Below are 21,792 nucleotides of genomic sequence, written 5' to 3' on the forward strand. Positions count from 1 at the left end.
TGCTATCGGAGCAGTCTATGTCATTGAGCAGTTATAGATGTATTGAGACTTTGGGATTATACTCCGACAATTGGATGTTGCATTGAGTATATGTCTTGGTTCACAGGATGCTTATGAGCTGAGTCTCAATTTTGGATCCGCTTTCTTTTGAGCAGACACCTATTTGTGTCAGGTTTTGGCAGTTGGTTCTACATTTTGCCTAGATTGTCTGGGGTGTGCCTCTTACTGGCAGATGCTATTTGACATCTCTCGGTGTTATGCTCATGTATTTTCACTATCATTTGGCTTTGCTTTGTCCTCTTTATGCCGGCTTTGGACCTAGCATTGTTTAGTTGACATTAGATCCAGTTTTGGGACAGTTTGCTCTCATTATTGCAATTCTGAATTTATTACAGCAAGCATTTATTGGTGGACTGAGTAGTATTTTTTATGCTGAAATATCCTGATTTGGTGTACCACACCTAGTACTAAGTGGGCAGCATCTTTTGGCACACTTTTCTCGCCATTTGGAGCTCATTTCAGTGGATTTTGGGCATTTTCTGCAATAAAACGGTCAACAGTTTTACATTGTCTGTGCATTTCCAGTCTGCATTATGGCATCCTCTTCGACTGATAATGCCATATTTAACATCACAAAGTTGGATGGTACCAACTACTCTTATTGGAAGAGTCAAATTTGGCAGGTCTTGGTGCAGAAATCTCAGATTAAGCCACTTCGGTTGAGTGGGGAGCAGCCTGAAACTATGAACAATGACGACTGGCTTGAACTTGATGAGCTATACAAGTCCACGATTGTATTGTCTCTCACTGAACAGGTACATTATAATGTATTTGAGGAAGCATAGAATGCATGGGATCTATGGAATAAGATCAAGAATCTTTATGATAAGAAAAGTCCGGCGAGTCAGATGTACTGGTTGAAGCAGCTTATGGATCTGCGCATGAAGGATAATGCGACTATGTCTGCTCACTTGAGCCAGTTCCATGCTATACTGAAGAACCTGACTTCGCAGGATATCACCTTTGGAGAGGAAGTAACTCCTCTTTTCTTGCTTGGGACTTTGAATGAGTCATGGGATGTATTCTGCACTGCCCTATGTGCCTCTAGTGCTGCTCTGAAACTGAATGATGTTGAGAGTGCTCTTTTGCAGGAAGAGGTTAATCGCAAAAACTTGGATGCCTCTCGTGTTTCACATGCTTTGACAGTTAGAGGCAGGAATGATAGGAATGATCGTGGTAATAACCGTGGCCGTGACTCGCAGAAGGGTCGGTCTAAATCTCGTGGAAAGTCGCGTAGTAAGTCACGTGGGCGCAACGCTAATGTCACTTGTCATCATTGTGGGAAAAAGGGCCATATCAGACCACAGTGTCATGAGTTGCGCAATGAGAAGCGCAAGGATAAGGGCAAAGAGAAAGTGCAGGAGAAGTCCTCTGATCGTAGCATAGTACCTGCGAAGTCCAGCGTCAAGATTGAAGAAATTAATGTCATGCAGACCGAGGATTCCGATGATAGTAATGAGTTCATACTTGCAGCTAGTTCTTCTAATGCTTCACACTTGATTGAGACACCTAGTATGTATGCACAGTGCTGGTTATTGGATTCAGGTGCGTCCTTCCATGTGACGCCTTACCGTGAGTGGTTTCACTCTTACCGTACTGTATCTGGATCAGTCAGACTTGGAGATGACAGGTCTCTTGATATTGTGGGCTGTGGAGATATTCAGTTACAATTTTCCACTAGCAGTTCCTTTTTGCTCAGGGATGTACATCATGTACCTGCGCTTACGCGCAGTCTTATGTCTGCAGGACAGTTGGATGATGCAGGGTTTCATGTCTGTTTTGGGGATTCTGCCGGGAAGATTACCAAAGGCAGACTTGTGCTTGCTAGAGGCGCCAAGGCTGGCAGCCTCTATCCTCTTGTTGTATCTGGGTCTTCTATAGACCATGTTTTGGCAGTGGGTTCTATCCCACATGTATCACTTTGGCATGCCCATTTGGGGCATATGTCTTTGAAGGGAATGAAAATGTTATCTAGTTTGCAGTATCTTCCGCCTTTGGACTATGCACGTTTTGACTCGTGTGATCATTGTCTTTATGGTAACCAGAATAGGTCTACGCATAAGAAATTGGGTAGGCCATGCATGAGTGAGCCCTTGGCTTTGGTGCATTCAGATGTTTGTGGGCCCATGCCGTGTATGTCTATGGGTGGCGCGAAGTACTTTGTTACCTTCATTGATGATTTTTCTAGGAAAGTGTCGGCTTATCCCATAAAGCAAAAGTCTGATGTCTTGGCAGTCTTTCAGCGTTGGCTTGCTCTTGTTGAGAACCAGACTGGGTATAGGCTGAAATGCCTTAGGACTGACAATGGGAGAGAATATGTCTCATGTGCTTTTGAGCAGTTTTGTGATGACAGGGGTATTAAGCGTGAGTTGACCGCCCCTTACACCCCCGCCCAGAATGGTTTGGCTGAGCGCATGAACAGGACTATTCAGGAGCGTGTCTGCTCTATGCTTAGCCATGCAAGCCTACCACAGAGCTTTTGGGCTGAGGCAGTTAGTACGGCAGTGCATGTCATAAACGGATCGCTTTCTAGTGGATTGGATTTCCAGGTTGCAGAGGAAGTTTGGGCTGGTAAGCCACCCTCTTATGCGCATCTCCGTGTCTTTGGATGTGAGGCATTCTGCCATGTGCCCAAGGACAAGAGGAGTAAGTTGGATCCAAAGAGCATTAAATGCATCTTTCTTGGTTATGGTGATTCAAGAGAGATGGGCTATCGCCTATGGGATCCGCAGGCGCGGAAAATAGTACGCAGCCATGATGTAGTCTTCCATGAAGACAAGATGCACAGGCAGCCTGAGAAAGTGGTTGAGATCCGCAGAGTGATCTTTCAGAAGGAGCCTAGAGCTCCTGCACAGCCAGTTGGACAGCCTACAGCTGCAGCAGATGCTCATCGTCAGGGTGTTGGACAGGCAGCTGGGCAGGCAGCAGAGCCTGCAGTGAGATGGTCTGCTAGAGACAGACGTCCACCTGATAGATTTCAGCCCTCTATGCATTATATTTTGGTTACAGATGCAGGAGAGCCTTTCAGTTATGATGAGGCTATGCGCAGGGGTGACAGTCACTCCTGGGAGAGGGCTATGTAGTCTGAGATCGACTCCTTGCATAAGAATGAGACTTGGGATTTGGTTGCCTTGCCTAAGGGCAAGAAGGTTTTGCCATGCAAGTGGGTGTACAAGCTGAAAAGTACCCCTGGACACCCCAAGCCGGCATACAAGGCTAGATTGGTAGCAAAGGGTTTTAAGCAGGAGCATGGTGTAGACTTTGATGAGATCTTTTCTCCTGTGGTTAAGATGACCACCCTGCGCTTGGTCTTGGCTTTGGTTGCTCAGCTTGACTTAGATCTATATCAGATGGATGTCAAGACGGCTTTCTTACATGGGGACTTGCATGATGAGATCTATATGGAGCAGCCTAAGGGCTTTGCAGAACCTGGCAGGGAGCACCTAGTGTGCAAGTTGAAGAAAAGTCTTTATGGCTTGAAGCAGGCACCTAGGGAATGGTATCATAAGTTTGATGCCTTTATGCAGTCACAGGGCTACAGCAGGAGTGCTATGGATCCGTGTCTTTACACGAAGAAAGCCCGTGATGGTTCATTGCTTATTTTGGTACTCTATGTGGATGATATGCTGATAGCAGGGAAAGCTCATGATGAGCTAGATATTCTTAAATCTCAGCTGAAGAAGAGCTTAGAGATGAAGGATTTGGGAATGGCCTCTCACATACTTGGTATGCGCATTAGACGTGACAGGCATCAGGGACTCCTCTACTTGTCACAGAGGGAGTATATTCATAAAGTCCTTGAGCGCTTCCGCATGCAGGACGTAAAGCCTATTGGCTGTCCATTGCCTTCTTATGTGAAGGTATCATAGGCCGATTGTCCGCAAACAGATGAGCAGAGGGCCGAGATGGCCCAAATCCCTTATGCTTCAGCCGTGGGCAGTTTGATGTATGCCATGATAGCCACTCGTCCAGATATTGCCTTTGCAGTTGGTGTTGTGGCACGCTATATGGCTACACCTGGTAGGAAACATTGGGATGCCGTGAAGGGTATCATGAGGTACCTGAAGGGCACAACAAATATGTGTATTTGCTATGGCACCCAGGATACAGGGGTCGTGGGGTACACTGACTCCGATTATGCAAGACATGCAGATAGTAGGAAGTCCACTTCTGGCTATGTATTCACCTATGTTGGAGGTGCTGTCTCTTGGATGTCCAGGGTTCAGAAGTGTTCGGCTTTGTCTACCACTGAGGCCGAGTATGTTGCAGCCACTGAGGCTTGCAAGGAGGCCATATGGCTAGGACGTCTAGTTGCTGACCTTGGGATTGATGCTATACCTACATTGCATTCGGATTCTATGAGTGCCATTTAGTTGGCTAAGAATTCGGTCTTCCATGCGAAGACAAAACACATTGAGGTGAGGTATCACTTCATACGTGGTGTCGTGGAGGACAAGTCTGTTGACCTTGTCAAGATCTCCACTGATGAGAATCCTGCAGATCTGCTCACGAAAAGCCTCACTACTGAGCGCTTTGCCTTCCTCAGGAGATTGATGGGCGTTGGATGAGATGTTGCCTTTCCTCATCCCTTATACCTATGTACAGTTGTACTATCTTTTTCTTTTCTTTCTCTCTCATTGGGGCAGATTCGCCTTTAAGTGGGAGGTTGTTGGGGTAAAGGCGCCTCCGCCATGCCGCCCCGTGTATTACTACACTGACAGTACCCGCCACTGCACACTGCAGGTGGCGGGCGCCCGTCACGTCACTTTATTCTTTACATTCATTTTTTAGTGACTAGTAAATAAAGGAAGGCCCGGCCACACATTGTGACTGTTGGAGTTCCCATTTCTTGTCTCTCTCTTTCTTGCTCTTGCTCTCCTGCCATAGCTCGTGTGCAAGCTTCGATCCTTCTCACCTTTCATGAATCCCCTTTTAAATCTGTTTTTATTGCAAAGCGAGGAGTACTTCTAGAGCACATTTTTTATGAAGAAGGCATGGCCATAGATCCAAGGAAAATCGTTGTGATTTGGAAAGCAAAAGCTCCAACTAATGTGCAGGAAGTTATGAGATTTGTGGGCCAAGTGAAATGGCATAGTAGATATTTGTCTCATATTTGTTTTCCCTCTTACTACATTGACCAAGAAGGGTATGCAATTTGTGTGGAGGTCTGATCAAGATAGGGCTTTTAATATTCTCAATTGCATTGGGAGCAATGTTTATGCAAGATAAAGTATCAGGCTGGTTTGGACCAATTTACTATGCTAGCAGGAGATTGAGTGCTACTGAACGGAATTACTCAGTTACGAAAAGAGAAGCACTTGCTATGGTTTTTTCTTTGCAAAAATTTTGGCATTATTTATTAGGGAACCAAGTGATTTTTCATGTGGATCATCAGGCATTGTTGTTCTTGATTAACAAATCTCAATTAGCTGAAAGGTTAGCTAGATGGATCTTGTTGTTACAAGAGTTTGATTTTAAGGTTATTTATACTCGTGGATGCAGTGGTGGCAAATTATTTGAGTAGACTGGATAATGATGATTCTGAAGTTGGGGTTTTTGATCAACTTCCAAATGCTAAACTATTTGAAGTACAGGTTCTTAATCATGATTCATATTATGATCAATTGTTGCATTTCCTGAAGGAAGGAGTTATGCTTGCACACCTTATTGCAGATCAAAGAAGAAGATTGGCATTAAAAAGTTGATCATTTCACATTATTATGAATGTTTTGTATAAAAGAGGAGTAGATAATGTTATGAGAATATGTGTTCTTGAATACGAGCAGCCAGCAGTTCAGCATGAAGTCCATTTTGGACTATCAGGTAGTCATTTTTCATGGGAAATCACAGGCATGAAAATATTGCAAGCAGGTCTGTGGTGGCCTACTGTGTTGAAGGATGGTCATCAGTATGCTAAAGAATGTTTGCAATGTTTGAAAGAAGGTCAGCCTCTTGAGGGATAGAATGCAAGATCATCATGTCTTACCACTTGAGCCTTTTCAAAAGTGGCAAATTGATTTTGTGAGGCCGATTAAGCCAGCAACTAAGAGAACTGGTAACAAATATATTTTGGTTTGTACGGATTACTGTACCAAATGGGTGGAAGCTCAAGCATTGAATGACAATAAAACAGCTAGTGTGGCCAAATTTTTGTATTCTAACATTATGACCATGTTTGGTTGTCCTATTGAGTTGATAAGTGATCGGGGAAAACGTTTTTTGAATCAAGTTATCAGGGAATTGACTATCAGGCACATGATTTTGCATAAGGTCTACTTCTTATCATCCTAAGGCTAATGGTCAAGCTGAAAGTTCAAAAAAGATTTTACTCCACATTTTGAAGAAGATTGTTGAGGATAACATGGATGATTGGGATGCAAAACTTGATTCAGCATTATGGGCTTTTCGGACAGCATACAAGGTTTCAACAGGGCTTACACCTTTTAAGCTTGTTTATGGTTTGGAAGCTATAGTACCTATGGAGTTTGTAGTACCAAGTCTAAGGATTGCAATAACACATGAGTTGGATCCTTAAGAATCAATGAACCATAGATTAGGACAACTCCTAAAGTTAGAGGAGGATAGGGTTCTTGCTGCCTATATTTCAAGAATTACCTAGCAATGGAGACAAGCTTGGGTGAACAGACATATCAAAAAGAAAATCCTTTAGGAAGGTGATTGGGTTGTGGTGTATAATTCTCGACTCGGTAAGTTTCTAGGTAAATTAAAACTATGTTATGCAGGTCCATTTGTGATATTTAAGGATGTCAGGCAGGGCACATTTTTGCTCAAAGATTTGCAAGGCAAGGTGTTGCAACCTCTGTAATTAATGGATTCATACTTAAAAGATTGGTTCATCCTTATTATGCACAAGTTAATTTAATCTTATCATGGTTTGTTAACTCAAGTGTGACATGTAGTGATTGTGTGGAGTGGTCTAATGTGTGTCATACTGAAATGACAAATGGCACGAAAAGATTTAAACTTATAGAGGACTTGGATTTCAATTTCGAGATGGAGATGAAGAGTTCTTCTTTTGTTTCCTCTTCTTTCTCTCCATCTTCGTCTGTGTGTCGACCTACATTGCCAGCCATGACACATACTTGGCATACATCCACCAAAGTATTGTCCAAGAAGAAAAGAGCTCATGTGGAGGATGATGATGACACTGAGTATGATCCGCATGAGGAGGAGCGCTCGAAGCAGTTAGAAGTGGCATCAAAACTAAGGTCTTCACCTAAGGTACTTGCTTTGAGTGCTGCATCTACACCATTTGTAGATTCTACTTTGGCATTGGATGTTGAGTATGCATCTACCAAGGCATGGCTAGAAAGAATCGGGTTGTATTAGTTTGCATGCCTTCCTTGGAAATCTTGGGCCGCCAATATACATGCTTTAGTATAGCTGGATATCTTGCAACAATCCCAGGGTAAAATTGCAGGTTGCCTTGAGCTTACAACGGTCGTTGTAAGCCATGTTTTTGCATTACCAATAAATGTAAATTCGACATTGTGGAGATGCTCTAATGAGCAAATGCATGAAGCATTCGACAATGTCATGGGTCCATGCAAGGTGTATGTTATGAAACGCATTGATGCTAATTGCAGAATGCATCTTTGATGGTTTATGGAGAAGTTCATGCTATTTATTAAGATCGATTCCATAGCTTGGGAGACTTATGGCTTAATTTACTATGTTGAGAATGTCGATATGCTGAATTGGGCTAGGGTTTTGTTTGATAGGTTACTGAGAGAGATCAAAGTGCTAAATACTAAGAAGGTTTTTTATAAATCCCGCATGGGTTGTTTCTTGGCATCCATATATGAGTATGCTTTTAGGCAATATCTTGGTTTGAATATGGAGTCTTTATTGACTTGGACACATGATTTTATGTCTTGAGATGCAAGGCATGTTGATGATGTGACAATGGATACTAGTAATGGGAAAGATAGTGTTGATGCTTTTGAACTTTTTGGTGGTGATGAAGAGTGATTAGCTCTTTACAAAGATTTGTTGCAAGCAGGTTATCAGAAGCCTTATGAAAGATAGGTTATTATGGATTTTGTGAAAGATCATGGAAAGTCAATGTATGATGAGAAGATGGAGCATTTGGATGCAAGGGTCATAGGGGATATATTAAATTCTGCATGTAATATAGGGAAAAATAAGGAAAAGATAGGTAAAATTTTGCTAAGGGGTAAATGCAATATGGATGAGTAGCCAAAACAGGTTTCGGCTAATGCTTCTGCTACTATTAAAAAGGCTTTACATGGAGACTTTGAGTCTGTGCATGTACCTCATACTCCTTTGGTCTCGGGTGACATGGATACTGATGTTTCTCAGGTTACTAGTATGACTGATGTCATAAAGATGATGTAGAAAATCATGATTTATGTGGGACAGCATGACTGAGATCATTCACGTATTGCAACACAAGTTTTGAGTTTCTAGCATCAATTGAATGCTGAGAGGATGAGGGCTAAGGATTTGGATTAGCAGTTAAAGCAAAAAGCATCTGATTATGATGCTCTATTTGCTAAACATCATGACCAGGTGTTAGCATTGCAACAACAGATAGAGCATAACAAAATTTCAATCAACGTCTTTGAAAGATGGACCAAAGAATTGAAATCTCAGTGTTTGGATAGAATGCATAATTTCATGGATATGTATGCACAGTTACAAGTTGATCATAAACTTTTGCAAGATAGGTTTGCTCCTTTGAAAATGGTTGAGCAACAGATTCTTCAAAATTTGAATGTGGATGTAGATGGGGCGGTAGTGCTTGAATCTGAGTATGAAGAACTTCATGATGCTTTGCTTTTGGAAGTAAAATAGTCATGGCAGAGGGTTGCTCAAACATTGGATGCATTGGTTTCTTGACCATATGCTATGTTTAAGGATGTGTTTATGGTAAAGCAGCCGGTTGATGTTCATGAGGATGTAGGATTACATGAGACGGTGTCTATGCTTGAAGACAAATATCATGATTTGGAATGTAGATTGCAAGAGGATTTGGAAGCCAAAAGACATAGTGAGGATTACATTGCTACTTTGTTGTAGCAGAAGCATTTTCATGTTAGTGACAGCAATGATGTGGTGTAGGAGGTTATGCATGAGGTGCATGAGGAGTTCTAGGAGATGAGAGGTGTTGTACATGTTGGACATGATGGTCCATCTTTTGGAGTGCAGATGTCCTCCTGTGCATGGACATTTTTGTTCATGTTTCGATTACTTTCTAGTTGCTCATAGTGTTATGCCATTACTTCTTTTTGGATTTTGTAGTTCATTCATCTTTTTTGATTGGCTTTAGAACTGCTTATGCAACTACACAAGAGGATTATGAGTATCTCAGAGGAGCTCTACTCACGATAGCTTAGTGTGGCCTATTTAGGGGTGCAAGCCCTCTGGCAGGGTATAAGTATGTTCTTTATGTCATTCAATTTCTTACTCTATGCTTGTGGGTTCGGGCCATGTTTGTGCCTAGGCTGTGCCAATCATCCATTGCCGAGTTGTGCTACGCGTTAGGGGATGTAAATCCCCAGGTTTGAATTCCATTAATGACCTTAGTCTCTTACTTTCATATATGGATATAATGGTTTGAGATTAGCCTATGTGATTATGTATTTAAATGTCATAAGATAGAATACCTATATGTCAGGCGCTGATTCTGATATGTAGGTGGTTGTATTTCTTGAAGAGAGTTGAATGATTTTTGAATACAGAGAGAGTTAGCGCCAGGTCTTCATGGTCGTTGTAGGCTGTTCTCAATGTTTGTGTCATGTTCTTTAAGTATTTGAATCTATGTTTATGTATTATGGAATCATAAACGGTTTTCGATTATTGATGTTGAAGCTTATGCAGAGAAAACGCCTATGCTTATGTTCTTTATTCTAGTACCATGGCGTGTTCATGTATTCGTTGCTTCCTCCTTGTGAATGCCCTAAACAAAAGCATTTGACAAATTTTGTGGATATCTATCCCTTGCTAAGTAAGGGCCCTTGGTATACTTTCTAGTAAAGCAACCAAAATTTGTCCACATATTCTACTTTGAGCATATTGAGCAGCAACCTCGTGCCTTTTTAATGCCCCACATTGAAGATTGATAGCCAATCATTGTCTTTAATGGGATGTAGCTCTTAGGGGAGCTTGCCCTCCAAGCTTAAACCATACTCAGCATGCTCTACAAAGAGGAAAAACTTTGAAAGATGAGGGTACTCAAAATCTCACTTCATGAGGGTAGATGAATCTACAAATTTCTTGGATCCTCATGTTGGATTTGATTTTGAGAGAGAGAGAGAGAGAGAGAGAGAGAGAGAGAGAGAGAGAGAGAGAGAGAGAGAGAGAGAGAGAGAGAGAGAGAGAGAGAGAGAGAGAGAGAGAGAGAGAGAGAGAGAGAGAGAGAGAGAGAGAGAGAGAGAGAGAGAGAGAGAGAGAGAGAGAGAGAGAGAGAGAGAGCTCCACCTACTAAAGTGAATAAGAAGGAAACATAGACAAAAAGATCAACATGCACAAGAAAGTAGGAAAGCTAGAGAGAGTGGCATGCATTTTGAGCTAGGAGAGAAGAATGGCTATATTTTTGCAATCAAGACTAGAACAACCACTTGGGAAAAATTAAAATTAGAATATGGGTATATAATAATAATAAATATTCCCCTCTTTTTATCCAATTCACTTTGTTTTAAACCATGCATAACACTTTCCCAAAACCATCAAAATAGTAGAATTTTGATACCACTAACCATCTTCACACTTGCATCCTTTCTTCTCATATATTAAGCCTCACCTTAAGTTGCAATTCCTTAGCATTTATAGTGGTCCATTACAACTTCACAAGTATGTTACACATGTCTTTTAGGGATCTATGATTCATGATATACATGGATTTTAGATAGTGGTCCACAACAACTTCACAAGTATGTCATGAGTATCTTCTAGGGATCCACAAATCATGATATACATGGCCATTGCATCTAGGGTATCTATGTATGTAATATGTGTACATACACAAATTTATACACACATGCAAATGAGATGCAAAACTAATGAAGCACTTTGCATGGTCTTTTGGTGCTGGTTAGGCTCTACCTTGTCAATTCTTCATGCTAATCTTCCACACAGTGAAAGCTGTCTTATCATGCTTATCACCCATAGTTTGAGTGACATTGCTAGTGCCACTTGCATTTGCCATGGAATAAGTATAAGAAATCCTAACATTACTAGGTTTTCCCATGGGAGTCAATGTTATCATTAACTAGAGTTGGGATTGGCTTAATATTAAAGCAAAGATGAAGTAGATTAATGGCCTACACCTTAGCATGGCTAGCAAGGTTGATGTGGTAAAGAATATTTTTCTTCCTTATGCTATTTTTTAATTGGATTATTGGGACCTTTAAAAGATGCTATTAATAACTTCAATCATTTGTGCAAGAATTATATATGTAGTGGTGGACAATAACCTCTTCACACTCCCTAATGTGGCATTGAACCAAAACCAAAGATGAAGGGGGACTTGGTCTTCCAAACATCATTGAGATGGTTGACAAATGAAGAGAGAGAGAGAGAGAGAGAGAGAGAGAGAGAGAGAGAGAGAGAGAGAGAGAGAGAGAGAGAGAGAGAGAGAGAGAGAGAGAGAGAGAGAGAGAGAGAGAGAGAGAGAGAGAGAGCTCTTATGAGATACAAACAACAAACATAAAGAATGCACACAAGATAGTAAGTTTAAAACCTCTTCTTCTTCTATAATAGTGTACTAAAGATAAGGGGAAAATATAAAGTGTATAATACTATATAAGTGGTCTCAAATCTATGACCTATACTCTAAGCAAGCTTTGAAATTATCAAAGCTTTCATGCTTCTAGGTCCTTTTGTAAAATATCTACAACTTACTCCTATATGTGCTCACATATGTGTATGCTACTCATATTATCACAATAATTAACAACTCTCCTATCTAGATGTATCCCCAAATCATAAAGTACCTTTTGTAACCAAGCTACCTCACATGCTACCATAGTGACACCCCTTTACTTTGCCTCTATACTTAATAATGTAATAGTGTGTTGTTTTTTATTGCTCTAACTCACAACTTCACTCCTAAAAGAAAACACATAACCACTAGCAAACTTCTTGTCAAATACACTGCCTTCCCAATCTTCATTTATGTAACTAAACAACTCCACCAATGAATAAACCTTATAAGAGATACCATAATCCAATTTGGTCCTAAGGTATCATAACGTATGTCTCCCATATTATCCAAATTGAGCTTACGAGGCACTTGGATAAACTAACTCCCCAAACTAGTTGTGTAGTTACAATCTAGTCTTGTGATAGTAGATATCAAACTTCCCGCCATCTCTCTATTACTATATATAAGCAACCATATCCTCTTAGTAATTTTGATCACCTCCATGGAAAGAAAATATTAAATATTGTAATATTTAAGCTATTCCAAATATTTCATGTCAAATATCTGCTTGAGAAGACTCTTTACATACTCTATCCCTTGCACATTGTCACCCCTATTAAGAAAATTATCCATGTGCAATATAATCATAACAATGCCCCTATCACTCGTACTCACATAAAGTGAGTGATTAGCATTTTCAATATGAAAACCAATCGATATAAGATATTGTGCTATCTTATCATACCATGCCCTAGCCTATTTCAGCCCATGTAAAACTTTACAAACTTTACACACATAATCGGAATAACACATACTCTCATAACCCTATGGTTGCTCCATCACAAGATACCTTGACCTTGTACACCTTTAGAGCACTTTATGGTGCCTTTATATTAGCCTTGGATGTCCTCACACTAGGCACGCAAACAATGGGAATTCCAAACTCATGATCCACCTTTGATTAGAGCCATCAGACTCACCATCTACATGTCAGTGAGCTGTAGAATTCTCCAACAACACACCAAGTGACTCAACCATCTTTTCTTTTTTCTCTTGTGATACATGTTCCACAGTTGCAAGATTGCAATTGCATGCAACTTGCCACTCCATGATCTCTCAGTAGACTTACTATAAGAAGACTTTCTTGGCCCACTTGATGTTTCTAATTGTGGGCTTGTACCTTTTGCAACCACCTTATCTTTTACATAATTTGCAATAACTTTTGAATAGTATATACTACATCTTTGCTCACCTACATCATATGTGTAAGTGGGTTATAATACCTATAATGCTTTTGTTCAAAGGAATAGACAATAAACTCACACTTTTCAATCTCTGGATCCAACTTCTTCCTCAACTCATTAGGCACATGAACATATGTAATATATCCAAATAGTCTAATAAGTGATAGATCTAGTTTCTGTCTATTAAACTTCTCCTCTCCCCTCACATCATGCATTGCAAGAGTGCGAGTCTTATTCATAAGATATATGGTTCTAGAGATAACTTCATCTAATAGCAATGAGGCATGTTCTTTTCAACCATCATGGCTTACTAAATTTATGTAATATGATTATTCTTTCTTTCAACAATGCCAATTTTCTACACACTATCCTTGGTTGTAAACTACATCTAAAATTTTCATGTCAAATTTTTGCTTATGAGGACTATTTGCATACTTCCAAATATTTCATGTCAAATTTTTGCTTGAGAAGACTCTTTGCATACACCACCGCTTACATGTTGTCACCCTCAGTTAAAAAAAAATCCATATACAATGCCCCTATCACTCATATTCACATGAAGTGAGGAATCAGCATTTTCAACATGAAAACCAATCAATATAAGATATTGAGCTATCTTATCATACCATGCTCTTGGTGCCTATTTTAGCACATATAAAACATTACACACTTTATGCATATAATCAGGGTAAAAGTGGTAACATTGAGGCACCTTGGATGATGGTGTAAAAATAGTATATGTTGTAGTTCCCTTCATACATTTAAAGCAACTATATGCCGAATTGATAACCAAGGGGCATTGGCTCTCCCTTGCAATGAATCCAAGATGCTAGCACTAAAAACATTCAATTAGAAAAACACAAAATGTAACTACCTAACTTTCAATTAATACAATATCATTTCAAAGGTAAAACACCACAATATACATGCTTAACATTTGATTGGTCTAATTTCATTTCATAGTAAAACACCACAAGCTATGTAACCGAATATTTGGTCATATGTTATGGGATGTTAGTACTTAGTAAGCCTACAAGAAATGTATCTATATGTAATAAGTCTTGGATATTTTCTCACGAGGAAAAAAGGGCTCTTTTCTATTGTGTTCAAGAGTATGAGTCTCTTGGGAGGCACTCCTTACCTAGCTAGATACTCTTAAGGGTAGAGATGTCACGATCCCAGCCCAAGGGCTTGGCAACCCCTTGCCCCCACCTGCACTTAGCTAGGTACATGGTCCCTCCCTCACAAAAGCTCATGATATTGTCATAATCCACAATGTGGGAATTAGAATGGGAAATCGCCTAAAACTTCTTGCGATATGATCTTGGTGTTGGTGAACATGCCAACCCAAAGGCATGCAATGCAAGAGGTTTAAACGTGTAGGCGGCAGTCTCCATACAATTCTTTGCTTGACAGGAGGAGAAGGAAACAGCAATGGGGTCGAATGCAGGAGCAGCAGGGTCGCACGAGGCAGGCTATTTCTTCACCAATGCTCTACCCCAAGGAGGGGCTGACATCCCCAATTCTGACATCAAAATGGGTTCCAGTGTTGTTGCGGAAGAAGGTAACCCTTGCGCCCTTTTCTTCAGTTTTCTGCTCAAAAGAATAATCTAAGAATAGCAAACCCAACCTGTGGTGCCTGTTATTATTCACTCGGTGTGTGTGTTTACTACTACTACTACTACTACTACTACTGTCGCCGTTTGGCTGCTTACTCGCACAACACTAGTTTACATTGTTGTCGTTCTACACAGCGCTTATTTTGACATTGGTCTCTTGTATGGAATTTTATTGTCTTACAGTTAAAAAAAGAAACAAATTTCTTTCTTTTTGGTGTTTGGGGAAGGGGGGGAGGGGGTTGTTTAGAAGAATGCATCTCTGCCGGTGATGGCAATACGCTATTTCTTGTCTATGTCTACTTGCTGCATTGCATTCTCTGAAGTACTTACTAGGATCTACTCAAGTATCTGGTACCACAACTTTGGGGATCAAATTAATTAGATGTCACGGACAGATATCAGCAAATTGGCCAGTTGGCAATCATTATTCTGCCTTTCAGAGTTGACACTTCTTGATCGACAATTTGTCCCCAAACTTGTATACTCCACATAAGATGACATATTGCTAGGCAACATAGAAAAATGTTGCTTATCAAGGCTCCAATAATTACCAATATTTCAGAATATGTTTTTTTCTGGCATCTATTGTCTTTTGACTAGCTCTACTCTCCTCTCCTACTTTTGGTCTTCTCGTCTTTCATTTGTGGATTGAAAAACAAGAGAGTTGAGGATGTCTTGGGATAGCCTCAATAGTGAAGCATTCAAGACAATGCTTGAATACAAACATTGTTGCTTGAATGGATATATGTGAATGACTAGGGATGAGATGGGGTCTTGATGAAGATTGCTAAGGTTTAACTTGTGTTTGATGGGGTCCTTCTATGTCAACTCTTTTTAAAACTAATGTACGAGATTTAGTAAGTCAAAAAACATACATAATTTTTACTAACTATTTAATTGTTAGTTTTTGTTTTAAAGAAAACAAAATTCTGCAAGCCTCGGTGAAAATCCCCTTGAGGTAAGGTACAAAGTACAAAGGACCTTGCAAAGAGTAGCTAAGTACATCATAAGTATAGCCATTGGTGGCAGTTTTCCAGTGTGCTACCACTGTTTCTAGCCATAGCCATCAGCTGAGTGACTTCCACAAGCTGTGTTTTTGCTGCTGTACTACTGTCTGATCTGTTCCAGCCTGTGCTAGCCTGCCATGTCATCATATACTGCCACATTTTCAGCCTGCTGCAGCCGTCTCCATCATTCAGGCACTTTTTGTGCAGGTGTCTACTGTTTGAGCTGTCTAAGACTTGTTTGGCAATCATCTAGGCTCTCTAGATCTGCATTTACTGCTGCTCGTACACATTCGGAGGTTGTTTGCTGCCTTTCAGAATCTGTACACACGACAGTTCGAGGTTCAATATTCCCCTTGTATAGTGTGTTTGTTACATTGAGCATTGTACTTATTCACTCATCTTTAGTGTTCATTGTCTTTGAGTTACCCCAACCCTATTGAGTTCTTTTATCAGTCTATGCTTTGTCATATGATTGTGTTTATATTTTATGTTTGAGTATTTTTTTACATGATATCAGAGCTAGGTACTCTTTGAAGAAACCTAGGCTTTTGATCGGAAAGCTCAACATTGGAAATAGGATCTCAAAGGAAAATGACTTTGAACACATCGTTATGCTTCAGCCTCCAAAGTAGTCTATGCCGAGAATTGAGCAAGAGTGGGCTTCACAGCTTGCTCCATGAGGTCTCGACATTGGTGGAGAGACATCAGACTACCATGGAGTCTATAAACCATATGACATTTCAAGGGTTGAGTTTGAATTGATCCTTAAGCATTGAGCCCAACAACAACTGAAAGCTAATACAGATTATTCCCCTTTAGGTTCAGTGCACAAATCTATTAGTTTTGCAGGAAGAATGGAACCTCCACTTGGGACTGGCCATCCTATTGAAGAAACTATCATAGAGTATCAACCTACCCTTTCTTCTTCTCCATCTACTTCTATGCCAAGTATGTCCACTTTTACTTTTGTTTCAACTCATATTGTTTCTACTTTTGAGCAAGATTTTGGTGATAATCAAGAAGAAGAAGGAGATTTTCAATATGTTCATCAATTTGGAGTCTCGAAGAGGAATGGTTTTTGTATGCAAACACAAGAATAGATGTGTATAACAAAAAATTAGTAATGCCTTCTACAAGTTTTCATTCTCTCATTTTTTCTTCAAGTTTTGTATCTCAAGGTCAACTTAAAGTTGGTGCATTATTATAATGGATACTAAAGCAAGGACAACAAGCTTGTATAGTTTTGGTTCCATGAAGTTCTAGAAGATTCTAGAAGATGTCTACATCATCACTTATGCCATCGTTGATGTCAATGTGCCATGTATTAGCATGCATATCATGCCATGTGTTGACGTGCATGTCATGCCATTTGGTATCCCCTTGTAACGATGTGTTTCCCTTAACCTCTTTATAGTATAACTAGGGGTCATGGCTATAAGCCCTTTAGTCTTGCCAACACCAGTTGTGAGGCTCATGCGAAGTAAGTCCTCTTCCAACTCTTGTCTTGTTTTAGTCCAGACTTATATTGAGTCTTGTCTTGTAATCAAGCCATGCTTTTATGAGCATTCTCTTGTAATCAAGTTTTATAATTGAGTTATCTCGCCTTGAAGTTCTAGTTCAATTTCTCTTTCAAGCTCTTCTCTTGTAAGTTGTGAGACCAATCTCCTTGCTTTCGAAGAGCACTTGTTGTGCTCATAACAGTTTGGCAAGACTGCCCTACCACGATCTTATCTAGTCGTGCTGGAGTCCGTGATGGAAGGTATTGTTGCTTCTTTACAAAGCATCTAGCAGTAATCCAAGAGCTTTAAGAAAGTAAAACAAAGTTATAAGTAGAGCAACCACAAGCTTTGAGCTTAGTTGTACAAGACCTACAATAATAACTTCAAGAATTCAAGAGAAGTCTACATCAAGCTAGAGATCCATTAACTAAGTGGCAACGTTTATGATCAACATAGAAAAGAACCAAAGATCAATCTTCCAGAGAAATTTGATGGCACAAGGTCAAAATTTAGAGGTTTCCTCTAGTAGGTACTATTGTTTTATGTATGCAACTAAATCATTACCCAAATGATGCTTCTCGGGTCGGCCTCGTAGGAACTCCTCTTAGGTATAACTCTCTCTTGGTTTGCTCTCTTGCTTGAGAAGGAATCCCCATTGCCATATAATTTGAGGCCTTCGTACAAGAGTTCTTTGCCACATTTGGAAAAGTAGATAGAGTAAGAGTAGTTGAAACAAAGATTACAAATCTACGCCAAGGGTTGAGACTCACCTCGATATATGTATCAGAATTTCGGCAACTCACATGTGATTTAACATGGCATGAGGATTACTTTATTAGTCAATTTCATTGGGAATTGAAAGATGATATTAAAGGTCTTTTGCTCACCATGCCAAAGGTGCATATACTTAGTGAATTTTCTCTCTCAAGCAATTGAATGTGACAACTGCCTGTTTGAGAGAGAAGACAAGAAAGATGTTGAGGAGCAGCTTTGGATTCAAGCATGATGAAGACTTTTGAACACCTAGCTGCCCAAGAAGACCAAGTATCTGAGGCAGAGTCTATGCAAATTGATATGACGCGGTTCAAACCATTGACAGCTCAAGAAAAACAAAGATGACGCATTAATGGATTATGCATGTATTGTGGCCAGTTGGGATACATAGCTAAATATTGTCCTGACAAAGGAAGGATGAGAATTCATGGCACCCACTACTCCATTACTGTTGGGAAATGTCGACATCGAGCTACAATGGAGACCATGTGGCTTGACAAAGCTTCAAGAGGCCCAAAAGAAGGTCTCCTTCTATGTGCAGATCCAATGTTTAGCTTTATGTTATCAATAAAGATTCACTTGGAGAGAAGATAGACAGATAGAAAAGCTTTATTAGACTCTAGAGCCATAGTATGCTTCATGGATGAGAAATTTGTAGAGCAACATGGTATATAGCTTCTAAGGAAAGCAAAGCCGGTATGTATATAAATAATTGATGGTCGACCTTTTGCTTTGGGAGATGTCATATATGAGACTCAACCCATAGAAGTTACCCTAAGGAGTCTTATATTGGATATTGGGCTATCTTGGCTAGAATTAAATAACCACAACATGAATTGGAGGTCTAGAAAGGTTGAACCAAGGCCAGTGTAAAATACTAAAAGGAAGAATTCTAGACCAATATACATTAGGGCAAAGGTGTTTATGCGTCAAGCAAGGAAGAATCCATCCTTTTTGGTTTATACAATTCCAATGGAGAAGCCAAAGGATGAAAGCGAGACATGCTCTCAGCTCAATATGCAGAATTCAAGGACGTGTTTGAAAAGAATAATGCGGATATGCTACTAGAACACCAATCTTATCATTGTACATTAGATTTACAAGAAGGAGCTCAACCTTCTTTTGGCCCCATCTATAAGCTATCTGAAGATGAATTAATAGATCTTAGGAAATATATTGATGAGAATCTTGCCAAGGGATTCATACGTCATTGAAGATCCCGAGTAGGTGCTTCAATTCTATTCATCAAGAAAAAAGATGGATCCTTTTGAGCTAAAACATGCTTTACATCTGATTAGCATTTTAAAACAGCCCCAATTAACACTTAATTAATGAAAAACACAAATTTGGTGCACGCTTCAAGAGAGTTTATTGGTCTCCCAAAATCCTAATTTTTGGGGCATCCTTCAACATCTATAAATAGACAGACTGCCCACCATTCAGCCTCATTCTTTCAGTGCAGATTTTAGCAATCAGCCTTCACCCATGTGGTGGTCTATTCTTCACAACTGCTACCACTCCTCCATCAACCCTTCTAGTTCTTGGCACCTTCTTCCACAACTGTTGCCCATTGTTTGGCGCCCTCCCTCCTGTTGTGTTCGGTTTCATCAGCTATCATCAATGATTAGACTACCTCCTCCAGCTTGCATTTGACCCTCAACAGCTAGGCGACAGTTGGTAGTTCCCTTCTATAGCATCAGGCAACCTTTTGTACCCTACGTTTGGCTCTCTTGCTTGCAGACGACAATAGTTGGTTGTGCTCTTCCTCCTCCAGGCGGTCCTTCTACTATTGTGTTTGTGTGCCGCCCTCATCATTAGGTATCATCCTCGACAATCGCCTCAATTCCTTGACACTTTGGTGATCAACATCTGGTGTTTTTCGCACTCCACACTCCGACTGGTGGTTATAGTACTTGGTATCTGTCTCCAATGGACGTCACTCTCTGACACTGCATTGTTCTTCCCTTGGGCATTCTATACACTCTTATATTCATTTACTACATTCATTCAATTTAGAGTTTCTTCTCTTCGGATTTGTCTTTGTGATTGAATTTTGAGTTTTGCATTTGCATTTTACGTTTTTCATTTGGGGTTTAAGTTTTGCTTGTCTTTGTTTGAGTGTTTGTGTTTCAATCTTGGTCATACATGTGTGTTTCCTCAGTGTAATCCCTAGCATATCTTTACATGGTATTAGAGCCGATACTCTTCTAAAGAGTATCGTGTAGTGATTGTGAAGGTTAGTTTATGTGTGAGACTGATACGCGATTGATTTTGACTTATAATATCTTAGGCACCTTCTTCTAGGGATCCTATGATGCCCTATCAGGGTTCTCCATTATTGGAGGCTCTGAGAAGGCATTATGGTCTTGAGGAGAAGGTAGACATACCTTCACCTTTACCATCTTCTTCTTCTCGTTTTGGTCACCTTATAGATGAAGAGTTTTAGGAGTACTTGTGCATCACATACAATTAGGTTTACAACCCTCCAACGAGTGCTACTACTCCTTTTGCCCCGATTGGTGAGACTGGCCATCTCTCTGATCTTGGAGGGGACACTCCTACGCAGGGATTTCCATCCTTTGCTTCCTTGTCCCTATCCCTCTACCTTGGGCTCCTCATGCGGTTACCATGCCCATACCCAGTCCGCCCATGCCTACCTTTGGGGCCACTGTGCACACTTCTCGTATGCATGGTGGGCACTTTGGAATTGCTTCTTGTATGCATGGTGGGCACTTTGGGACTGCTTCCCTAGTGTACTCCACCCCCCCATCTTATTCCTCCTATTCACCCTACCTTCATTACACATCTCTTTTCTCCTAGCACTGTTCTTCGTGTTGCAATAGCCAAGAATGCCTTCACGGTTAAGACACATTTTAATGGGTCGACGTTGAACTTCATGCAACAAGTGCTTGAATCTCAAGGACTTTGGGACCTCGTCGTTTTGTGCCAGACCCTCAATTAACTCATCTTGATCATATGTGTCAATGGAGAGCTCGCAATGTCACTACCAATGTTGAGTTAATGTAGGGGTTGCTTCTTGAGTTCCACTCTCAATTGCAACATTTTCCCCTCGCATATGAGCATTGGAGTCATCTCATTGATTGTTATGTGGCTCGAGATTACACTTGCCATATGAATCTTGATTTTGAGGTTCAGGAATTTTTCATTAAGAAAGGGGATGATCTGAAAGTCATGTTGGTCGAATATCAGTGATTACTCGCTGAGTTTGCCACTACTGGCTCCCCAAAGTTAACGATGATCAGATCATGTTCTTGAACAAGTTGCCTAACAAAAACTTTTATTTTATCCAATACATTATCTCACTACGTAGATTGCCAATCTTCTATGAGTTTGAGCGCCAGTTTTTGCGTTATGTGAGGTTGCATGATCAAGTCCACAAGAAGTTCTCCATACACATTCGTTCAGAGGGGTGAGGATTGGTTGCCTCTTCCTTGGGAGGGAAAACCACGAATGGCAAGAACTCACAAGATACAAAGGCAAGCTAAAACAAGGGTGACACCACTTTCTTCGATGGAATCAAAGAAACACGACTCCTTTAGCAGCAAATTTCTAAGAAAAATAGGTTTTGCAAACATTACTAGAGGCCGGCCATGTGGATGGCGAGTGTCGTACCAAGGCCCTGGGGTCTTTGTCCTAGAAAACTACAACAGATTGATGTGA

At 40.4% G+C, this 21,792-nt stretch overlaps 1 protein-coding gene across 1 annotated transcript in view; it reads left to right on the forward strand.

Moving 5' to 3' along the window:
- Nucleotides 1–14,382: 14,382 nt before the first annotated feature.
- The window catches only part of LOC148030550 (uncharacterized), an 88,882-nt gene continuing 81,472 nt past the window's right edge, over nucleotides 14,383–21,792 (forward strand). The window contains exon 1 of the mRNA XM_087687270.1: nucleotides 14,383–14,776. Coding sequence (XP_087543396.1) covers nucleotides 14,647–14,776 — 130 coding nt within the window. The 5' untranslated portion in view covers nucleotides 14,383–14,646. The remainder of the gene's footprint in view (nucleotides 14,777–21,792) is intronic.

This window comes from Lygodium microphyllum, chromosome 10, assembly GCF_053477565.2.
Source record: "Lygodium microphyllum isolate KBCC chromosome 10, Lygodium_microphyllum_v1.1.10, whole genome shotgun sequence".
Classification (NCBI taxonomy): Eukaryota; Viridiplantae; Streptophyta; class Polypodiopsida; order Schizaeales; family Lygodiaceae; genus Lygodium; species Lygodium microphyllum.